The sequence below is a fragment of the Anopheles merus genome, unplaced genomic scaffold (genome assembly GCF_017562075.2).
Source record: "Anopheles merus strain MAF unplaced genomic scaffold, AmerM5.1 LNR4000066, whole genome shotgun sequence".
Taxonomy (NCBI): domain Eukaryota; kingdom Metazoa; phylum Arthropoda; class Insecta; order Diptera; family Culicidae; genus Anopheles; species Anopheles merus.
Genome location: NW_024427646.1, coordinates 42,007 through 62,389, shown reverse-complemented (window position 1 = coordinate 62,389; position 20,383 = coordinate 42,007). Strand labels below are relative to the sequence as shown.

General features: G+C 41.5%; 2 protein-coding genes across 2 annotated transcripts in view; both read left to right on the top strand.

The window, feature by feature from the left end:
* The first annotated feature begins 126 nt into the window (after nt 1-126).
* Nucleotides 127-2,132, top strand: LOC121601323 (bifunctional peptidase and arginyl-hydroxylase JMJD5-like). Its single transcript, XM_041930137.1, has 5 exons — nt 127-500; nt 596-761; nt 845-974; nt 1,032-1,449; nt 1,544-2,132. Exons 1-5 carry the CDS (start codon nt 219-221, stop codon nt 1,799-1,801), a joined length of 1,254 nt encoding a protein of 417 aa, XP_041786071.1. The 5' UTR covers nt 127-218; the 3' UTR covers nt 1,802-2,132.
* Nucleotides 2,133-2,500: 368 nt separating this feature from the next.
* Nucleotides 2,501-20,383, top strand: part of LOC121601329 — a 37,266-nt gene continuing 19,383 nt past the window's right edge. Inside the window, exon 1 of the mRNA XM_041930150.1 lies at nt 2,501-2,991. Coding sequence (XP_041786084.1) covers nt 2,937-2,991 — 55 coding nt within the window. The 5' untranslated portion in view covers nt 2,501-2,936. The remainder of the gene's footprint in view (nt 2,992-20,383) is intronic.

Genomic DNA, 20,383 nt, shown 5'->3' with positions numbered 1-20,383 from the left:
GTTTTTTGGCACAGGCCTTTATCAACAATTTCAACAGTCTGCTTTGCAAAACACGTGCGATTTGTCTGGCAACACTGGCAATCGCTTGACATAGGGTTTTTTTTTCAAACATATCTTTTGCTTTCAAAACAAACATTACCGGGAAGGGGGCACATTTTATCACTTTTCAATACCAATCACAGAGTAAAATTAAATCAAGTAGTAAAGTTATTAACATCATGGAGCGGTGCATCAAAGCTATCCTCTCCATAGTCCCGTTTAAAACTTTTCTTTTGAATCGAGACTGTGTAAAAGAACATAAACTCTACCAAACAGTGCTTTCCATCATTGTTGAACCATTAGCAAACGAGCTCACAACAGATGCTGTAAAAACCATATCTACCAATTTAATAAAAGTCGGTGTACTGTATGATACTGTGTACAATCGGTTGCACACCGGTCAGTGGAATGCGGTGGCCACGAGCGAAAGGGAAATGTTCACCATCCTAACATATGTCCGAGTAAGTTAACGATGTTAATAAGTTAGTGTTTGTTGTTATCTATTATCCATCGTATTATCTGTCTTATTAATTTGCTCTTTTAATTTTCCCCGTAGATCGTGTACACCTTATATGCATCAAATAGTTACGAAGATGCAATAAAAGATAGCATATATTTGGCAGATCTGGGATTGATGCTTGGATGTCCGATCGGGATAGAGTGCAAGAACGTCGCAACAGATTTGCTAACCGAAACGGCATCGATACTTACGATAGAATTAGGTATTGATAAATCATTAAACTCTGCATTTAAATTAATTATTGTATTTGATTGTATGATATGTATTATTATTTTGTTTCAAAAGCAAACTCAGCTAAGCAGGAACCACCCGTCAAACGGATTAAGCTGGACGACATTACAGCGGAAATTAATCTAACGGAAAACAAATCCAACGACGTTCCAATAATGGAGTGTCCATCGTTAGAATGTTTTGGGTACAACTCACCTTACCAAAAAAGCACAAATGTATAACTCTTCTCATCTTTTCTCAGAACCCGATGCTACGATACAAAGCAACCGGCCGTTCTGAAGGGAATAATCGATGGCTGGCCGGCAATGGAACGGTGGCACGATTCAAACTATCTGCTAAAAGTGGCCGGCGAACGAACCGTCCCAATCGAGATTGGTTCACAGTACAGCAGTGATGATTGGTCTCAAAAGCTAATGAAGTTTCGGGACTTCCTTGAGCAAAGCATCTGCTGCGAGCCGTCCGAATCGGCGGGAAAGCAACCACCGGCCTACCTAGCGCAACATGATTTGTTTGATCAAATTCCTGTCCTTCGAGCGGACATTGCCATTCCCGACTACATTGGCCGAACGGATGCACAGCCACGCATAAAAGCATGGCTCGGTCCAAAAGGCACTGTCTCGCCGCTCCATACCGACCCGTGCCACAATCTGCTGTGTCAGGTAGGTTGATGATGCGCACATGTGCACCATGTCTATCGCCATCAAATATTTGCAATGTTATTAACCGCGGGTGCCGCTTTCATTCGTGCGCTAGGTTTTCGGCGCTAAACTCATCATCCTCGCACGACCGGAAGACACGGAAAGGCTGTACCCACACGACCACTTCATACTGAACAACACCTCGCAGGTGGATGCACGCCGACCCGACTACGATCGGTTTCCGCTGGTGCGGGACGTTCGGTTCTACCGGCTGACGTTGCGCCGGGGTGAGGTGCTTTACATACCGCCAAAATGGTGGCACTATGTGGAATCTCTGTCACCGAGCTTTTCTGTTAGCTTCTGGTTTGAATGATTCATGTTGATTGTAGCCACCTAGGTTTCTTGCTGCGACCCGAAAGTGGCCGAAAGCCGGCGTAAATACTTATCAAATCACGCATCCCAGTATAAAACGGTGCGAGTGTGGTTGAAAGTGTCTCACAGACAAATGATGGAACGCATCGGAAACGTTGCTTCGGGTGCGATATGACCACGAAGTCAACGCGTTAGGAACGGCAAGCACATGCGCCTTGATACAGCATCCACACGATGCGAGCTATGGTTACAGTGCACCACCAAAAATATCGATATGTAAATATTATTTTCCATCTTAAAAAAGGGTTTCAAATGAACACACGATACCTAAAGTGAGTATATCACAGCAGTTAGCTAATTCATTTTTTCTCTCTTTTCTGTTGTATTTGTAACATCAAACTAATACTTATTCACATAAATCCATCAGTGTGTTGTTCACTGTGCCAACGGTACGAGCAGCATCGTTTCATTCAAAAAGGAGGTTTATCCTGCCACAAATTATCCTTCCTTGCAACGTGAACGTACACGTTTAGTATGCTCGATGGCCTCGGGGTGAAAGCATTCCACCACTGCTCGGTCGTTCTTCAGTTGGCAGGCGGTACGCATCGATAGGACCAGTACCGGTAATCGCGCAAAAGTTGACGGAAATCTTGGCGCGCGCGTATGGTGGCCGAATTTTGGCGCCCCTAATCCACTTAAGCTAAAGCAAAAAAGCATAAACTCTTGTGCATCCATCCGGCAGTGTCCTACATTGTATAGTGAACGTTTGCTGATTTTGCTGTGGCCCCTCTGGACGCAACGGCAGTACGTTGTACGATATTTTTGAGTGTGAATCCTTCTTTCTTACATCGTAGTGTGCATTGTGCTTCATACGCTGCCGGCAACCACGGTTTTGTGACGTTCGTTTGGAGTATAGTTCGGTGGCCCAGTTTGGTTGGTGCGGAAAATTGAATGTGGCGCGCAAAAAATGTGCTTCCGATGAGCAGTGGTGGTGAAAACAGACGTGGCTGACGGGTGCAATTTTAAAACACACATACACACACATACACACACACACACGGGCGCAATTCACACAGCACGTCTACCCACAAGCGCGAAAATATCTCCATAACGAAATCGCGTACGAGGCGGACGAAATGTTTGGTATTAATTTGTTCAATAGCGTGTTGACAGTTTTCGTATTTGCACAAGGTGAGTAACGGGCACCCGCTGGGAGGGATTGTGGGGTAAGGGGAAGAGCAAAAACATACACATCACATCCAAAATCGAGCTAAACAAAACACCGGGACCCGATGGCAACGGAAGCAGTAATCCCGTTTTGGGAGAATGGGTTAGCGTAACGTTTGGAAGGACTGGCAGGTGCTCAGGGTTGGGGTGGTTCGGTGGCTTTCCACAATCTAACGCTCCTCACTGTTCGGTGACGTTTGCCAGTTGGTTAGATACATCCCATTTAATACATTTTGGGTTTTGGTGGTTTGCGGTTGATTTCGATGCCGCCAAAACTGGTGTGCTTTTTAGTGCTACAAACACCCCAACATACCTTGCGCCCCGTTTTGCGCCCATTTGGGATTTTTTGATTACCAACAGCATATTATTCCAGCTTGAGACGATTCCACAGCACATGAATGAACATGAAATCCAATCTAAAATGTACTCTGTACCATGAAGGGGGGCGGGGGGGAGTCCATACTCCGCCTCCATCTGCGATTTCTCAAGCCGCTACCAATGAAGGCTTTTCCCCTTTTCAACGAAACCACGGTACCGCAAGGAGGGGGGGGGGGGTAGGTAGAAGAAACCACATTTAACGCTATTTCAACGAATTTCTAAACCCGACGTCGGTGCAACATTTCTAAAGGAATGGAGAAGCATTTCGTTTGAGGTTTTTATTTTCCCCTATTTTTATTTTGTATACATTACGTTTTATTTCGAGCTGCTTGAGCGGTGTACAGCGGCTAATCTAGAGAGAAAAAAATAGAGCTAAAATCCGTGTTTGTTGGAATTGCGCCAAAAAAAAAAGAAGAAGAGTGGAACAAGGACGCGCTTTACGTTTGACCGTAAGCTATAGGATCGCAAGGATTAAACATTAATTCGCTTGTCCTTACCCCGCGCGGGTGGCGGTTGGTTGCAGCATTGAAGGACTTGACAGGAGCGGCAGTTTGAACTATTCGCCTTAATCCCACCATGGGACGCTTCCAGGCGAACCCATCCCACCCATTTGCCGACTGTCCGACCTGCCTCGCGCAAAGCGTTATTCTACGAGGTACTGGGCTTCTCCATCCGCATTGCGCACACAATAACCGATACGAGCCATATTGTTGTTTTATCACCTTTTTTGTGAAGCTGTTTGTTGTTGTTTTCTTCGTCCCCATTGCCCGATCCAGCTTGGCCGGCCCTTGGCTCTGGACCGGGTTGACCATTCAATCCCCGGTTACTAATCCGGTGGCTTAACGGTCTGGAAGGAATCCGATTTTATTGTTTATTTCTTTTTTATAGCTTTTTAAACGGTGCCGTGCTTTCGCTGTGCGAGTTGATGCAGTTTTTTTGTGGCAAAACGTGTACGAATTGTAGGATTTAATGCTGAGGAAAAGTCACAAGTGAGCCTTTGATGCGGCGTGCCGGTTTTGATCATGTTGGTTGAGGGTTGGCTGAATTATTTACTACCCCGCAATGGTGGTGCCACCGGTACAATAAAAACAATATGCGTGGAGGTGTAATGGGCGAAGGCTGAATATAATTGCAAATGTAAATACCGCCCTTTGGGAAGGTCGATCGAGTGATTTACAATAAATATTTTTAGGGTCGTGGAAAAGTGCAATGCGAGAGTTGATGGAATGAGAGAATTTATGATTTTTTATGGAACAATATGTTATCAATATACAATAAATGTATTGCGATAGAATCAACGATTTTATACTTTTCTTTCAAAATTAGATAAGTGCAGCTTTTATGTTTGCACCAGCTGATGTTTTAAAATGATAAGCTCTATCATCGTCAACCGCACAATCGCTAGGACGTGTGGTGGCAAAATTAAAACGGTACGATGAAGCGGCACAAAAGTGTCAAAAGTATATTTAAATATTTACCTTATATTTTTACCCTTTAGTTAAATTTCTTCACAAGTCCTTTTTTCAATGAATGTATTTTCCCGCTAATCAATTTCAACAATCAAGTTACCGAAATACAAAATCCTCATTTCCCGGAAGCAGAAGCGTTAGTTTTTACCTCCCCCGGCAAATCCGTGCTTCTTTTCCCATGTACTTCTGGAAGAGCGCGGGTTAATATTTAATGATCCCTTGAGTCTTGGAACAAAATCAGCACAAAAACCTTTGCGCTGTTCTTTGGATTTGCCACTGCTTGGATTATGTTTTTTTTTCTTTCAGCAGTTTTATATACCAGGCCACTACGTCGCTCTGTAGAAGCATCGGGAAAGCTACAACAATGGTACAGTTATGCGGGGAAACAGTATCCGATTGTTCCCCCGGACGCGCACAGTACGGACGGTTTTGTGTTTCGACACTTCAACATGTGAAAGCATTTAAAAAGCAATTTTCCAATTAGTTTAGTTTGACTGGGCCCGATTTGTGCAGTGTGGCAAGAATACTGTAACTGAATGCTTTGGAAATTAGATCAGGGAAGTGGCAGTAGGGAGGTTAAAACCAGTCCATAAACGTTATTAGCAGGTAGGTGTGTTCTTTCGTAGATTTTGGTAGAAACGAAATATTAGCATCAATGCTAAACGTTCGTAGCCGAACCGTTCAACGGTAGTGCCGGCAAGCACGAATGCCGGCATTGTTGATTTGCAAGCCTATTTTGTGCTATGTATTGTACTCTTCCCATACAAGGGATGCAATCGTTTCCAAACCACTCTGAATCACGTTCTTTGATATGATCAAAGCAAGTACAGACTTGTGCACACTTACAGATACAGTGGCGCTCGCTGAATTGAAGGTACGGATGCATTGGATTTGTTGCTTTTGTTCATTGATTTCAATTTTAAACTGAAGTCATAGTATGTGACGTTTGGCATACAAAACAGGACCTCCGGGTACCTTCAAGGGGATTTAAATTTTAAAATAATATTTTTAATTTATTCAGCATGATTTTCAACATTCTGAAGCTGGATTGAATTTGACAGTTATTTGTGATGTGTTGGATATCATGTATAAAAACTGAATGTTGAAAATCGTGCTGAATAAATTAAAAATATTATGATGGTTATGAAATATCAGATTGGGGTCGATTAACAACATCGCGGTGAATAACAACGTTTATATTCGAAATCGACTTGAAAAAACTAGTAATTATGTGCACTTCCAAGTCACTTTCGAATGTAAACTGTCTTTTCATCACGTGCAAATTGTTATGCCACATCACTCTGATATATAATTTCCATCATAATCATTTTTAATCTAATCATTATGATTTTCAACACTTCAACGGTCTGTTGACATCATTTTTTTACCGGAGTTTGAAGCCGGATCTCATCACCCGTTGGGCGTTGAAGTTGTCGTTGTTGAAGTGTAGTGTGTCGTCGTTGTAGTCTGTTTCAATCTTTCGATTGTAGCCCTTTTCTTAAAATGTTTGCCGACTTTAAATGTTAAAATAAAAAAAACAAATCTATTCGCCTCTTTTCCGAATAGAATTTTTTTATACAAAAAATAGTGAAAAAAAACAAACAGTTTATGTTACTTTTCAATTACCAATAAAAAATCGATGTACAGAAATATTATCGATCGAATTTAGTTTTGCTTTGTAGCTCGCTAATGAATTTGCAAATAACTGCATACTAATTGAGTGTAGCATTAATTCAGTGAACCACTGTGCCTTTGCAGAATGGCTTTGATTTACGTGGTACTAAGACTTTTCCTCAACCGGTAAAAAAACCCACCCCACTCCTGAAACACTAACGCTTCTGTTCATTTGACTTCACTTCCCTCCCAGAGTAATAATCATCGCACATGAATATTTAACTATCTTGCTAAAATGAAAATCTCTTCACCATCCCTTCTACGGCACCATTTCGCTGGAACTATGAGCAAGAAATCCTGTCAGTTAACACAAAACTGTTTCGTCTTGGGAGAAAGTTTTTGTCTTCTGCGTATGTATGTGTAGAAGATGGTAAAAATGATGGTATAAAGTAAAACAAAAGATTTACAGTATTGTTTTACTGTATAGAACCAACAGCAGCATCTCAAGGGAACGAGCAAGCTGCTCTTTCCAGCTTACACTTTTTTCTGTATGCAGCCGTCCCCGTGTCTGTTGGGAAAGTTTTTCATTGAACTGACACGGCTGTAGAATGTTCAGAGACCGGGCGGACGACCTGTCCTCGCCGATCTGGTGTAGTGTGCTGCACCGAACGCATCAAACGCTGGGTCACACATTTGCAGTGAATTTTAATGATTTTAATGGTTTTGTAACCATCATCCACCCGACTTGTGAGTGTGTGTTTGTGTGGCAGGTGGAGGGAGTGTGTCCGTCCGCGCGTTGACTTGCAAATGTTCGTACAGGCGAACCGCGAACCGCCTGTGGTCCCTCATTTGGTTTGGAATGAATATTTACGGCGGATGTTCAGGTTTGACTTTGGTGAAAGATAAAATGGTGACGCAGCCTTTGCATGTGTTGCTGTGAAATTAAAAAAAAAAAAACAAACACCCAAAGGTCGCACCTTGTTTTGGCCTTTTTAGGGTCATGTTAAGCGTGTCGCATATATTGGGAATTTTATGAGCTGCCAACGACCCAAACAAAAAATATTGTAAAAATAGAGTAAGAGTAAGAGTGATCCCCGGCTTACGAATGCGTATGACATCTTTTAGTCTAGCTATAGTTTTTTTTATCCGCCCACAAATAAGTCTTTTCAACTTATGGATGTCCTGCACCGGATCCCAACCTCATTCCTAGCACCAAACCCCTCCGTGACCACTCGGTTAACCTTTCAGAAGTATCTGACAAGGGTTCTGACCTGCTAGATCGTTTCACACACACACACACACACATACACCTTACCAAAAGGAGCAGCAAGGAGCAGTGCTAATAAGAACGATCCATGCGATCAACACTGCTCCATGCGGTTTTGTTCAAACGAAACGGCAAATACCCGGCATCATAAATTCCCCTTAGAGTCCGGCACGGCACGGCAACGGAAACTTTGCTTCTATCCTCACCCTATCACCACTGCAAACACACTCTTCTCTACCGAAACTCTCAATAGATCCGATTTGATAAGTGCTGCCGCTGCTCCCCTCTTTGTTGAGCGTTGCAGCAGGTAGCCCTACACAGCAAAAAAGAAAGAAAGCGAAATCCTTTGTACTTATTCCACACTTTGCACTCTCTTGGTGATGCAGCACTCACTCAATGTCTTGTGCTTGCTCCAATGTGACTGCTTTCCCTATTGCACCAACCGCTCTATCTAGCCTATTTGTTGTTGGGTGCTGTGACGAACGAACCGGCAGACCGAACCAGGTCCCTGCATGCGGATGCGTGGCTAGCAGTCGCATGTGAATGGTTTTGTCACCGAAGATAAATAGCCTCCATTCATTTGCGAGCGACGTTCTTTTGCTATCGCGTACACCACCACCCCGAGGGTCTATATATGTCGGTTAGTCCTGCTGGTCAACGGCAACGGGTAAGGGAGCCGGGATCCGGGAACCTGTTGGAGGCTTTTGCTTTGTGCTTTTTGCCTTTTTTTGTCTTCTTATTTTATTTTCTCACTTGTGCTCCGGTGCGAAAGGCGATGAAGTGACCTATAGCAATGCAGACACACACTTCATACCACATGAGTGCATTCGCAAACACACACACACACACACACACACACACACACACACACACACACACACACACACACACACACACACACAACGAGTGGTCTTGAACAAGCTGACCATAACTTGGACGGTGCATCCATGCGTTTTAGAATGCTCTAAATAAGGTTGTCCAATTAAATTGTTCAAACACACGGGGAAGGAAAGGCATTAAAGTGTAAGTAATTTTATATTTGGAACATTTCAAGTAGCTCATTATTTTACTCATTTAAAGCAGAACATCGAACCAGCCAGTGTAGTGAGTTAGAAGCATTGAATCTTTTGTATTTTATTAAACGCTTGCGTTTGCGAGGGTTAATTTCTCAACATCTTTATCCAAGGTATTAGAACTTCAGTGGAATAGTTTCCGGTATTCCAGGTGTGCTAATACACAGGAGCTCCATTCGCTGCATTCATGCCATGCTTACCGTCGTCCAGTTAATGATGTTGTCCGGAATGACCCGTCCTGGTTAACCACCGTCACAGCAACACACTCTCCATTGTCGGAGGTTATTTAGCTCTGTTGCCGGTGCTCTTCTTCTACGTACCTACGTGCAACTGAAGCACACACAGTCTTTAAACGTGCTAAATGATTGCTGGAAATAGATGGTTCCTTTTGCCAGTCTGACGACCACCAGACCGACCAGACTTCAACCGCTTTTTGCCCCGTGGTGACATTTCGTACTTGGAACGCTTTCTCAATTTCTACTTAGTGCTCTTGTGCTTGATTTCATTTTTTTATGTGTGTTATTTGTTCGCTTTTGGAATCGCTTCCCTGCAAGAGCAGAAATCTCACACTGGCAAGCTGCTGCCATGGCCACGTGTACGTCAATATTTTGACCTTCATGTGACTCCCGCACTCGCACCGTATTTGTGGCGAATGCGCTGAAATATTGCATTTGCGGCGGAATCCGGTCGCTATCGGAGATTGGATTAATTTTCGATTTTTCCGTACTGCTTCAGCTTCATCGTGGCATGCCTCCCTCATCTCGGCCATAGCACTGGCTGGCGGCAAGGCACCATGGACCGAATTTGTTGCAGTGATTTTCTCGAACGAACACACGGAAATGATTTTCTTGATGACGGTACGATGAACGAAACCTGATTGGTTGATTGTGGGAAAATTTAAAGTGTTTTCGACTGACTGCTGCTTAGGTAAATTGGTCTGCCATCAACGACCCGTACCTGTCGAGTTAGTGTAGGCAGTGGCGCGTTAAACGGTGGGCGGACTGGGCGGCCGCCAGGGGCCCCGGCGATCTAGGGGGCCCCGTCATTGTGGATGTTCGACTTCGTATCGATTCTACCCCCCCCCCCCCCCTCTGGATGGGACTTTTACCATCTATTTCAAAAAGACTCATTTTTAATTAATGAATTTTTCCCATCGCTTCACTCACTGTATTTTGTCAAGGGCCCGAACCGAAATACCGGGGCCCCATACTACTCAAAGCAGCACATTAAATGTTCTAAGAAATCTGCCAATACTTGCATCACAGTCGCAAGCGAAGAACGCTGCGACATGCGCGCACAGCTCAAATCAATACCTCATCATCGTTGTCGCAAAGTATTGGACAGAGCGAGAAACCGTTAATTTTTGCTGGTGTGGGTGGCCTGTGCACGAGCACCCAAACCCAAAACCACGCAGAGCAACTTGCTGCTAAAATGGAATGCACAGCACGCTGCGCTTAACTACCACCGAAAACCCGTTACACAACACAATCATACAACACACCCAAGCAAAAATTTAAAGACCCCGAAACACAATATCAATACACCGACTCGTAGCCGGTAAAATTAGCAGGAAAAATTGACTAACATCAAGCAAGCAACGGTGCTCCAGTGGGTAGAGGTTTCATTCGAGAAACGATTCCATCGATATCGATGTGTGCGCTTTTCAATTTGGCTGGGATGAAACGTGCCTGCGCTTGTCTGGGGCCCCTATACTTGTTTTGCAGATGTGTGCCGAAAACAGACAGCTGTTTTCACGCGAAAAATGGTATTCACATCTCAAGCCTGAGATCGTGGAGCGTGCCTGCTTTTAACGAAAAACCTTAAATTTTCACGCGGGGTCCTACTCAACTTTTGTGGTCAACTGACAAATAGGGGAAATCGGGAAGGGGTGGTATTCATATGTCCAAAAAGGAACTCGAAAAAGGAACATAGTTGTATTTACATACAACTTTTTGCGTGAAGACAAAATAAAAAACCGTTACAGCTATACTGAAGCCAAAACTCAAAGGTGGTTTACGGGGCCTCAACGATTATGTGGACTCTTCGATGAAGGGGTCCCGTCGGTAAGGGCCCCGTCGGTAAGGAGGCCCCATCAATAAGGGTCCCCGTCTATTAGGGGCCCCATCAATAAGGGGCCCCGTCCATTTGGTGTCTTGGTGTGGATGGTCCGTGCTCGAGCTCACCAAAAAAACGCGGAGACACTTGCTGCTAAAATCCAATGCACGGAACACAGGACAGCGCTGCGTTTAACCACAAAGAAAACCCGTTGAAACAGCCACAATCACAAATCATACACAGACAAAAATTTAAAGGCCCCTAAACAAAATTTCAATACACCGGCTCGTAGCCGGAGAAATTCGCAGGAAAAATTGACACCAAGCTCGCGTTGCTTTAAAAAGTCTAGGAAGATCGTTTGGTCAACGGTCCTTCAGTGGGTTGAGGTCTCATTCGAGAAATGGTTAAATCGATGTCATTGTGTGCACTCTTGGCTGGGATGAACCGTCTTGTTCTTGTATACGGGGCCCCTGCTACCGCTTTGCGATTTTGTGTCGAAAGCAGACAGCTGTTTCACACGAAAAATGGTATTCACATTCCTGGCCTGGGATAGTGGATTGTGTGTGTCTTTTAATGCAAAAACTAAAATTTTCATTCTTGGCCCTAATCGAACACATCAAGTTTGTGGACCGAAGAGAAGGGGAAATGGGAAAGGTTTCAGTTAGAAGGAAGGGGGAAGGGTATAAAAATACTCAAGGAACCTATGGACCATGTTCATTTATATATGGTTTTTATCGACTATTTCAATTTTTGCGAATACAACAAGACCAAAAACCGTTACAGATGCATCTACATCCAGCCATAAAACGAAGAACAATCTCCATTGCCTCGGCCATTTGGGGGCCCCGTTGATGATTCGGTCGATTGAGGGGCCCCTTCCATTTGATGTTGTCAACCTAATATATCCCCATTTTTCCCCCGGGGTTATGTTTACAATCAGATTTACTATTACTACCAGACCTATCAGAAGCATATTTATTTTACTTATCAGAAGCATTTTACTATCAGAAGCAGAAAACATTTGCCTTTTTAACATGTGCAATATTTTTGTTTACCATGTGCACCTTAGTTGGAAGCGTAGAACGCTGCGATACATGCCCAGAGCTCAACACAATATCATTTCATCATCGATGGCCCAAAGCGTTGGATCAAATGCATTGAACGCTACGCGCGAGTTGGGTAAAGCGAAATCCGTTACAAGAGATGCCTCACACAAACTACATGCACATACGACATTAAAAGGCTCCGAAACCGATCTCAACACAACGGTTCGTAGCCGTAGAAATAAGCAAGAAAAATTGGCTGACACCAAGCACGCTCTTTTTATCTGTTGAGGTTTCATTCAAGAATCGATTCCGATGTCGATGTGTGCGTTTTTTAATTTGGCCTGTGTGTATGTTATCACGCAAAAACTAAGAACTCGTGCCCCGGCTAACCTTTGGGGCCCCAGTTAAAATTGTGGACTGGACGAAGTGATGGTGGAAAGGCAAGCTGTTGAAGGGTTTGGGTCAAATTTGGAAGGGTCGACGGAAAGGAAATATCGATATGAATGATCGCGTAAAATTTGAACTAATTAAGCTATCGGCAAAGTCCGGCCCACCACAATATGCAGTCAGGCCCGAGAAAATATTTGCGCGATTTTGAAAGATAGGAAGATCCTATTTATTAAAAATTAACTGAACATATTTTAATATGACAATTCATATCGTTGAACTATTCCAAATTTGATCACCATAACATGGATTGTCGGACCAATCAATATGGTCAAATTTGAGGAGAAATTAGAAAATAGAAACGAATAATTCCATAAAAACCTAACTGTTGATTTTACGAGAACAATGGTTACACTCTATTGCTTTTTAAGGATGCAACGATTTTCTTGGAGCTTTTTTTTAAGAAATGCACTATCAATTCGTCTGACCTGGCCTTACTTGTCCGTGGCCTCATAATAGTACTGAACGATTGTACGTTTGTCTCGATATTTTTCAGCTGTTAACTATTTTGTACCATCTCCAGATATATCCTAGAAAACAATTTGAAACATGGAAGGAAGGGTACGTTAAGAAGCGATATTGCGATTTTGCTTTATTGTTTTGAGCTTTTTATGACTTTTGCACACTATGCTGCAGACTCTTAATTGAAGAATCTTTACAATCAATTTTAGTTATTGTAATTTAATAAAATGAATTTAAAACTTGCTTGGATGATATAATAATCTAAGAAAACCAATAACCAATCGCATTGTTTAATAACATAAATATCATATCATTTTGTGTATTAACTGTAATAATATAATAATGTATGTGTAAAACAAATGCATTCTCCTGGCCCTCACCGCTCGATCATTTAGAAAGCAGCTGATCTAAAGCAGTGGTCTCCAACCTGTGGTCCGTGGATTACTTGAGACAAACATACTGCAATACAAGGTATTTCCAGTTACTTTCGAATGAAAATATTGTTTTTCCAGCGTGCAAGAAGTTATCGCTTTGACCGATTGAAAATGAAGTGGCCGTAATTCGAAGCCAGACGGTACTTCAGTATTCATTGTAAAGGTAAACCAACGTAAAAGCAAAATATTGTTTTCATGTTATGCTCACGATGACGATTTTAAATCAAATCGTCCGTATTATGAAACACGAGCTGGAAATTGTAAAGTAGGAAAGAAAATATCGTTTAGAACCATCGTTCTTGTCCATAAAAGACAAACGTAACTAGCTTAGCGAAAACGATAACTTTCCGACCTTTAACTTCTATTGAGTATAGATAAAACCAACAACAACGATCATGGCAGGTCAGATTTGTTCGGATTGTCAGGATAGGACTAAGCCCATCCATCATCTATCGACTTCTCATTTAAGGAGTTTACTTATGTCCTCCTACCCAAGGTAAGCCCTCTAAACTCCAACGTCCTACAGGTTTTTATGATCGCCTAGACCAGGGGTCTCCAAACTTTTCAGTTCGCGGGCCGCATTTCTTCGTAAATATCGTTGTTGAGGGCCATTTACGCGTTACTTTTGGTAATGAGAACGTTTAAAACTTGTTTTGACAAGAAAATACTTAATAAATGTTTTAAAGTTCTGCATTTTTCTTTTATAGTAACTTGATTCTTGTCTTGGTTTAGTAAAAATTAAAAAAAAAATGATGGAAACTGTCAAACATATATGATATTTACATTATCCTTTACAACATCATCACGGGCCGCATTATAGGCTCTCGAGGGCCGTAGTTTGGAAACCCCTGGCCTAGACGATCAAGTGTCGAAAGTCCGCTTCGAAACAGTATCCACAGTGCCCAAAATTTTAACATACCACAAAGCCTTTCTGATATTAATGATTGTTAAGTCATTACTATCGATTGAAAATTAGCGAAAAAAGTATTAAAATTGGGGTTTTTACTGATGCGCGGGTGGCAGTCCATTCTGCTTATGTTCATCTCTGTTTCATAAAGTTTTATACAGATGTGAATTGTATTTTGTCGAAAGAAGTTTGTTGATTTGGTATAATGGGTATTTGGCCGAATACGCACCTAAAATTTATCGGGGTGTCTGTAAGCGGTTACCAAATCAAATTTTTGTTCATCACGAGCAAGTGGGCTTCGCAGTATGTTTTCCTTTGAAGCTCAGACGTGTCGTTTTGGTAGAATAAATAGCTGCATTTTCAGTAATTTGTTTTACTGATATTCAGTACCATGTATAACTTAATAGCTTTCAGTCAAAAATGTAACTGCAGCAAACTTATACAATTTGCAGTGTATGATTCGTACACCAAACCCCCCCCCCCCCCGCGATGGATTTGGTGAAGGGGCCCCGTCTACCATAACGCCTAGGGCCTCGGAGAGGCTTGACCCGCCACTGAGTGTAGGTTGAAATGTGGACGGTTGCATGGAATTGAATTATACTGCGCAGTTTTTGTAGAGCTTCAGGTTTGCGGAAGAAGGGTGCTAATCCATTGAATAGGAGCTCATGATAGCTCTCTTATAGGTTTCAATGCATTATCAATAGAACTTTCGGTTATACTATGTACTTGTGCAGGATTATGATACAAATAGAACAATAAAAATAGTAAAATTGGCGTTGTCGGTCAAGGCCTGTCTGTACCCCTAACCCTACTAGTGAAGTGAGCTTGGCTGTCAGTGACTTGTTATTGTTATAGGATAGTCAGTCCTATGTATGCAGGGGCACGGTCTATTCGGGGCTTGAACCCATGACGGGCATGTTGTTAAGTCATGCGAGTTGACGACTGTACAACGAGACCGGTCAGTCTAACTATGTTACATACCTGAATAAACGTCATACTACATCTAATTAGATATTTGTGAAGAAAGGGTATATTTTATTGGATTACAAATTATACTGTTATTTAATAGACCTAATGTAGAAAAAAATATTTTTTAGTCAGATGGAGGTTGATGCAACCGTGCAGTTCAGTATGATTCCACTGTAACATAATATTCATTTTATGATTGGAATGCTATGATTGCTGTATGGGTGGACTGTGCAGGATGCAAATATTCAGATTCTATTAGTAATTTCCATTTTTTATAATTTAAATCGATGTTCACCCACTCAGTTTTGTTGGACTTCAGTGCAGCAGTGTTAGCTATGGTCAACCCCTGTACCCGTTGCGCTTATCAAGTCAATTTATTAAACTTAATTGGTACATTTAAGCTCATTTCCGCATGTACTGGGCAACGAATAGAGCCCTCCACCTTCGCATAGTAACGAGGAAAATGTGGGAAATGAGGTTTTGTTCCACAATTTTTCCATTAACTTATTGACCGAGGCGAAGCGAAAGTGCGGTGGTCAAGTGAAGTCGCACGACTACGATTGAATTCACAGAACGCTGTAACATGAGTACATAATAAAGTTCATATCCTGATAGTTATGATCTATTGCAGTTCTATTATATATTTATATTGCAAGAGAGTTTTTGTTTATTTATTTATTGTTTGACTATGCTTTCCCGCTATCCGAACATCGTACTATTTACAATTAACTTTTTTTTACTATATCGTATAACTTTTAAATCAATTAACTGTTTATCAGAGTCGTAAGCTATCAGTTGTTATATAACTGTGCATGTGATTTGAATCCTTTTAAAACAACAATTTTACCCGTTTTTTATACATGATCTCAAATGTCTAATGATTTTTATATATCTTCTAATCAAAGAAAGTTTGTGTTACAAGTTGAAGGAATCATGATTACATCTGTGTAAAAATAAATACAGAAAATACTATACATACATTATAGCTCTTTGTTAGTGAAAAACTTAAGTGTATATATATGTTTTCAAGACTAATTTTTGACAAATTTACTATCTTGTCAGCAATGAAAGATTGAACTTATTCATTTTGAAATTAATGTAGAGTCGAACCCCTCATATCGAGTTTAATCCATTTTTCCGACTCCGATTCACTCGTTATGCAAAAAGAAATCGTTATGCGATAGGCACTTTTCCATATGATTAGTATGGAAAATGAAAGATTTGGTTACAGGGCTGCAAATGTGCCGAATATATACATCAATATATGAAAAAATGAATTACTTACTTACTTATCCGGCGCTACAACCGCTTTGCGGTCTTGGCCTGCCTCAGGAGTGTCCGAAACCGCTCACGGTCTCGCGCTTTCGTCTTCCAGTCCGTTATCCCGGCCTTAATGGCGGACGCCTCCACGCCATCTTGCCACCTCAATTTGGGCCTACCACGCCTCCTCTGTCCTTGTGGACGGCCTAAAAAGACTTTACGGGCTGGGTCGTCCGTTTCCATGCGTATAACATAGCCAGCCCACCGGAGCCTGGCGAGCTTTATACGCTGTACGACAGTGAGGTCGCCGTACATCTCGTATAGCTCGTCATTATAGCGGCTCCTCCATTGTCCTTCCACACATACGGGGCCAAGTATCCTTCTGAGCATCTTCCTCTCGAACGCGGCTAAGAGGGTTTCGTCAGATTTGGACAGTGTCCATGTCTCAGAGGCGTATGTGAGTACCAGTACTATATAGGTACTATATAGTCCCAGCTTCGTCTTCTGATTATTTATTGGTAGGCCCGCTGATGTTGCCACCATCTGTTTGGTCTTTGCCTCTGTCTATAAAATCAGTGTATTGGCATACACATTGGGATCTGGGTTGAAAAATGAATAACGTTTAACAATACTAATAATTGAGAATATGGGTCACTATTTCTTTGTCATTATAATTGGTCCATTTTCTATAAAAAGTGATCGTTTGTTTTAGTTTTTCTTTATTTTAGGAAACCCTTTTTAAATAAGCCAATTGCACCACAATCGGGGATAAAACCTCAAAAATAAAAAATAAATCTTTTTGTCAAGTTAATTTTTTGTTTCGATACCTAAAGAATGAACTAAGGAACGAATGAATGAATAAAAATCCTTTTTTTGCCAATTTTGTAATAAATAGCATATAATTTTAAGCCGGTCTCGTCGTCAACTTGAACGACTTAACAACATGCTTTTCATGGGTTCAAGCCCCGAATGGACCGCGCCGCAGGCTGATTAGCCTGATACGTCGGGCTGACTATCCTGCTATGAAGGGAACCAATAAGTCACTGAAAGCCAAGCCCAGAAGTAGTGGTACAGGGCTTGACCGACAAATAATAATAAGATAAATAATAAGAAGCAAATAATTTAAAATAATAATTTAAAAATCTGACATATGCATGCTTTAAAAAAGAATATTTTAAATTTTAAATTTTAATATGTTTAAAATATGCATATTTTTGTCGATTTTTTTTAAATCTTTTATATGCTCTGTTTAACAAAATAAAGCATTATCACAACTATTTTTGGTAGCAATAAGGTTTCTTTTAATACTTGAAAAGGAATGTTTTGGTTTGGGCCTAAAAATGTCTTACATAAAAAAGGGACACAAAGAATCAGCCCTAGGCATTATTTATTTTTATACTCAACCATGTAGCCAAAAAGTCTTAAGAGGCGCCATGGTTTTATGTTCTACATATTGTAATCTATACCATTGGCTGTCATTTGTTTATAAAATAAGGTGCGACCGTGCGCGATCACGAAAGTTTTGGAATATTTCTCATATAAATATGGGTAACGCTCAATAAATTGTGGGAACGAACTAAAACACTATGGGAAACATAAACAATGGGAAATAACGAAAACCCCTTGTTAGAATTGGCATTATCTGACAGGTTTAGCAGAGAACGAACGATCGGATGATTTATCCGATCAAATGATCCGGATCATCTTTATGAATGAACCGGAATTGAGCTGATTTTCAAAAAGATCCGTTTTTAACACCATTACTTGAAAGGAAAAATTACAGTCTCTTCCCGAGTTACGCGACACTCGAGTTACGCGAATTTTTATTTTTGACAGTTCATATGTACAATTTTCTCCAACAATTTTCATATGAAAAATAAATTGCAATTTGTCCAAATTTTAAATAACCAAAAATACAGAAATAACCGAATTTTCTACACGAATTGAATTAAATATGTAAAAGAGCAAAAATGCACTCATTTAAATCAAATATCATTATTAAACAAGAGTATTTTGGCAGCAAAACGTGATATTCGATTTACGCGAAAATCCGAGTTACGCGAATGTCTCCGGGACGCATTATTCGCGTAACTCGGGGAAAGACTGTATAACATAAATTTAACTCAACTTTATAGGAACTTGGTCTTATTTGAGATTCAAAACTTATATCTTCCGTTGCACTAGTAATATTCATTGAAATATGCATATTCAAATCGCATGTTCACATTTACTCACGGTCGAATCACATGTTTTCCTTAACAGCGCAACCGTGTGTGCCTGTACCATTCGTACATTATGTAGATTACATTCAATTATTTCGTTTTATTACCTTTTAACAACATTGCGGCGATGATGATGGGAAATAATCTATCCTCCCAGCTAGACCTTCCACCTCTCGTTCCTACCTCTAGCTTATTATAAATTTAACCGCATTGCATCAAGTTTCCAACCACTTCCGATACTAACACTGAACCGAATCGGGTGGGATTGCTGCTTTGCCGCCCGTCAAGTCTGTTAGGCGAGTCCGGGCGGGTTGCAATTAATTTTCAATAACATATTTAACATACAATTCCCATCATTTGCGCAATTCCAGCACACGGGTACCCACCGGTACCTACCATTCATCCCTAATCATAGGCACAGACCGTTGTCAGGAACGTCGAAAACATGGTTCATCCATTTCAATCGATTTCTGTCCCCCTTTCTGTTCCACAGCGTCTTCCTCCCACTTCGGCGTTGTTTGATGCGGACCAGGAAGCAGCCAAGGGACGAAACCCTAACGGAGGTCACCTAATCCAATAATCGTTATTATTGCAAAACACTTTGCGAACGGTTTAATTAGCTCCGGCAAATCCAACGCGCCCGGGTAGCGGACGTTAGGGATTCATTAAAATGTGTTGTGCTTAATGTGTTTCTGGCATGCTGCTGGCAAACAGCTTACGCTGCTGGCGTCATTAAAATACGCCAGGCAAAGCATCTCCGTTTTGGGGTTAACGTTTTAGCCTCCGTTGCTGGAAGCGTCAGGTAATCGACAAGCCAGAGGGAGGAGTTGGGCATGGAGGGGGCTATGTTGAAGGATAATATAAATTCCAAGTATAACACAGGGTGAATAAAGAAGGAGGGGGAAAGGCAGCTTTAGAAGCAAGGGTGAAAGTAGGAGCAGAAGCTAAACTTTGAATGAGTCCCGAATGACTTCTTCCCCACAGGAAGAAACACTCTTCAGTGAGAAACGGCCGGGGAGGGTGTAGTCTATTAACACAGTGGCGAAGATGAAATGCTTTCATATTATGCTTCGACACTCCAATTTGACCGCCTACAGTGTAGGATGTAGATGTAAAGGGTACGAGTGAAATTATGGCAAGAAATATCATTTTGCAATTTGCTCGCATAAAAGTTCTAGTAAACTATAAACCTTCTAAGCTACTTTACAACTAAACTACGATGCACAATGTATGCTATATTTGCTGTAACTGAAAATTATTATTGGTTTTAGCGTAAAATTCTCCCATTAATAAAAAAAAAATTACCATTACATATAATATGCGAAACTTCACAAACAATGTCTGCTCCTATCTGTATACAGCCAAGTGTGACGAATTTCCGTCAGCGAGTGAACCGGTTGAGAGCATTTTGCGTTGTGCCGCAATCTCAGAACATCAACCTTCCCGTAGAGAACGTGAAACAGTGGCAGCACTTAGCCGAACGATGAACAAAACAAAGCAATAGTGAAAAAAGCATAATCTAGCTTCGCCACACTTCGTGGCGGATGGGTAGGAAAGTTTTCGAGATTTTGTTTGCGATAAACTAAAGCTTAGGCGGATGCTCGTGTTGCTGGATGATGCTTTTAACGTTCTACGCGCTCTGTAGCGCTCTAGTGCGCTCTGCACTAAGGCGCACTATGGTTGAGAGCAATGCAAGGAGAGTGGTGAAAGAAAATTTGCCTATCCTATGCCCCAACACAGGGTATACGGTACG

What these genes read in the sequence shown, in the direction of transcription:
- LOC121601323 (XM_041930137.1), top strand. Translation starts at nt 219, where the DNA reads ATGGAGCGGTGCATCAAAGCTATCCTCTCCATAGTCCCGTTTAAAACT. An exon ending in CCATCCTAACATATGTCCGA is followed by an intron (nt 501 to 595) that starts GTAAGTTAACGA and finishes TTTTCCCCGTAG; the next exon opens with ATCGTGTACACCTTATATGC. An exon ending in GATACTTACGATAGAATTAG is followed by an intron (nt 762 to 844) that starts GTATTGATAAAT and finishes TTGTTTCAAAAG; the next exon opens with CAAACTCAGCTAAGCAGGAA.